We start from the raw sequence: 2,813 nt of genomic DNA, 5'->3' as shown, positions 1-2,813 counted from the left end.
CCCCCCCCGCTCGCCCTGCAGCCCCTCCTGGGCGGCCCTGGGAACCCCTCCTCTGTCAACCTCCTGCGGGGGCGTCTGGTCCTGGCTCGAAGCCACGGGAGGGCGCAGACGGTCTGCCTCTCTGCGGCCAGGCGCCAAGGTGTGCAGGGGCCCGGCAGCCCCACCCCGGCCCCCGGGACAGGCTTGGGGGTCAGGGTAGGAGGACACCTGCCCCCTCCTTCCCGGCCACTGGGTGGCGTGGAGCCTGTGCGTGTGTGCGCGGGGGTCCCCTGGAGAGAAAGGCCTAGAACAGGGCGGTTTCCTTCGAGCCACCGCGGGGTCTGACTCTAATCGTTTGGCCTTTGTATTTGTCAGAGATCGTTTGCAATATATTTTTGGGGGTGGAAAACACAATTTCTGATACGATGATTGTCTCTTTGCTGGAGATTTCCCGAAGCTTCCTTTAATCAGTGTTGTATTTTCAGTGCTTTCTGAGTTTTGAGAAGTTGCGTTTCTTAGGCAGCCTTATCAGGGCTATAAAAGAAGTGCGTGGGCATAACGGACACCGCCTCCAGCACAAAGCCCTGGCGTCCCCGCCGTCCCTCTGGGTGGGAGTGTGACCAGCCGCGGCCCCGCAAGGCTTCTCAGTGCCGTGGCGGAGGCCCAGGGGGGCCTGATGCATCACTGCCACCTCCCACTGGCCTGGAGCCGCAGGGGATGCCGGCCCTGGGCCCCCGGGCGGTCTCACCCAGAGCAGACGTGATCTGACCACACGCATCTAGGGTCTGATCACCCACACCTGCCCTGGGCAGGTGTCCCTTCGAGATTGGGGGTGAAGAGGGGGGCTCTGGGCCCCTGGGCACCTGGTGCCTCCAGCATTATCCCCTCTCTGGTAAACTCGGCGGACGGTGCTCACAGGCAGAAATGCCTCCTTTCTCAGAGGTGTCTGTTGCTCAACCCGCATTCCCACAGCGGCGGTTTAGACACACGCGCCGCCCTCTCTGTGGTGTTAGACCCCCGCCGGCACTGGGTGTTGAACTCTGCAGTGAGGAACTGATTTGATGGCAGGCGTCACCCGATCAGCGGGTCACTAATGACCTCTTTCTTCAGGGGTCAGATTAAATGTCCCACTTCTGGCCCTAGCCATGGCAGAACGAATTGCCTTTTCATCCAGGTCAGGAGGGTCAGAGCTGCTGAGCCGTTCCCACGTGGTGTGGGGTTGTGCAGTGCACAGCCTGCACAGCTGTGCCCGGCAGGCCAGTGGTGGAGTGGGGATGCGTGTGCCTGGACAATCCCGAGGGTAACCATGGTGGGGAAGGGGGTAGGAAGGAGAACGGGAGGGGATTGGCTTCACACCTGGAGCTGTAGTCTGGGCATCTTCATGGGTGTCCCGTCATCGGCTCAAGGAGACCGAACGGCAGCGCCCTGCCCCTCGCGGCTGCTGTGCCCCTGCGTCCTGTGGCCTCCCGCTAAGCCACAGCAGCATGAGTGGCCGTGGGCCCCGGCGGGGGTGGGGGGGGCGCAGTGACGATTCGACGTTCTTGGTTCTTTTCCTCTTCCCTTGGCTTCTCCATTGCCCCCACCCCTCACTCCCTCACTCTGCCTCTTCCCTCCCTCCTCTTCTCTCTCTCCTGACCTCCTTCTAGTCAGACTCCTCAGCCTTAATTTTTAAGGGGAAATGGGCTTAAGTGACCATCTTCTGCATCTGCCCCTGCCCGCAGCCTGAGAGGCCGGGGACAGAGCGGTCAGTGCAGGAGCTGACAGACCTCGGTCCACTGGAGACAGGGGCGCCCCTCCAGGGGAGGGGAGATGACTCAGTGCCGCGAGCTGCTGGACGCAGCTTCAGTCAGGGCACAGGATCAGTGCCGCCCAGAGACCCCCTCCCCACCCCCGACACTGTGCGAGCAGACCACACGACTCCCTCGCTCTGTGCCTCTTCGTGGTGGTCACGGGGGACGGGGTCATGGGGGGTGGTGCACGGGAGCCCTCCGGAAGACCGGGGTCTTACCTGTGCGCTCTGGGGAGGGGTGCGGAGGCCAAGCCTTGGCTGGAGGCAAGGGGGGCACAGCAGAGCCAAGACCCTGACTAACAGGACGGCATGGCCATCCGTGCGTCCGGCCTCTGCTGCTCCCTGGGCTCCCGGCCACGCGAGGCTGCACAGGCCCCTCCGCTGAGCCTGTGAGGCCCTGGGAGCCGCCCGGATGGTTCTGCACGCCCACCGCCCCAGGACGCCCACAGGGCCTGTCCCCGCCGCACATCCTTCCACGTGTGGAATGGGGCCGGACCCCCGTCCTTGAACCACAGAGCAGGGTACGGGGGGGGGGGGGTCCTTGTCTCCTAGAGAGCGGTCTGGGCACACGCGAAGCACACGCCGTCTCTGGGTCAGTAGAAACAGTACGAGCTTCAGGGCGCCCTCATCCCTGGAAGGACAAGACGATTGTGTGTTTGGGGCTCCCCAGGCAGCGCGTCCGAACCCAGTCTTCGGGGTGGGGCTCCCCGCCCCCCCTGAGACCCTGTCCTGTCACCTGTGCTTGCAGGGAGAAGTGGTGTCACATGACCCAGGAAGAGAGAAACGACAGCCTGCGCTTCAATGAGAACATCACCTTTGGGCAGCTGGGGTGAGGGCCCGGACCACCACCCACCCCGGGGCCCCAGGGGGCCGGGCGGGGCCGAGCCTGGGCTTCTCTCCTGCCCCGGGGAGCAGGAAGGGTGCCAGGCTCCAGGGAGCAGAGGGGTGCGGGGCCCTGGGGAGCAGGTGGGGTGCCGGGTCCCAGGGGGCAGGAGGGGTGCCGGGCCCTGGGGAGTAGGAGGGGTGTGGGGTCCCGGGGGGCAGG

At 64.9% G+C, this 2,813-nt stretch overlaps 1 protein-coding gene across 3 annotated transcripts in view; it reads left to right on the top strand.

The window, feature by feature from the left end:
• KIAA0513 (KIAA0513 ortholog) overlaps window positions 1-2,813 on the top strand; it is a 56,867-nt gene that overhangs the window by 52,070 nt on the left and 1,984 nt on the right. For all 3 annotated transcript variants that reach the window (XM_029924127.1, XM_029924126.1, XM_029924128.1), the window contains one exon: window positions 2,517-2,597. In XM_029924127.1, the coding sequence (XP_029779987.1) occupies window positions 2,517-2,597 (81 nt within the window). The remainder of the gene's footprint in view (window positions 1-2,516; window positions 2,598-2,813) is intronic.

This window comes from Suricata suricatta, chromosome 16 (genome assembly GCF_006229205.1).
Source record: "Suricata suricatta isolate VVHF042 chromosome 16, meerkat_22Aug2017_6uvM2_HiC, whole genome shotgun sequence".
NCBI classification, from domain to species: Eukaryota; Metazoa; Chordata; class Mammalia; order Carnivora; family Herpestidae; genus Suricata; species Suricata suricatta.
This window is presented reverse-complemented; position numbering and strand designations above follow the sequence as displayed.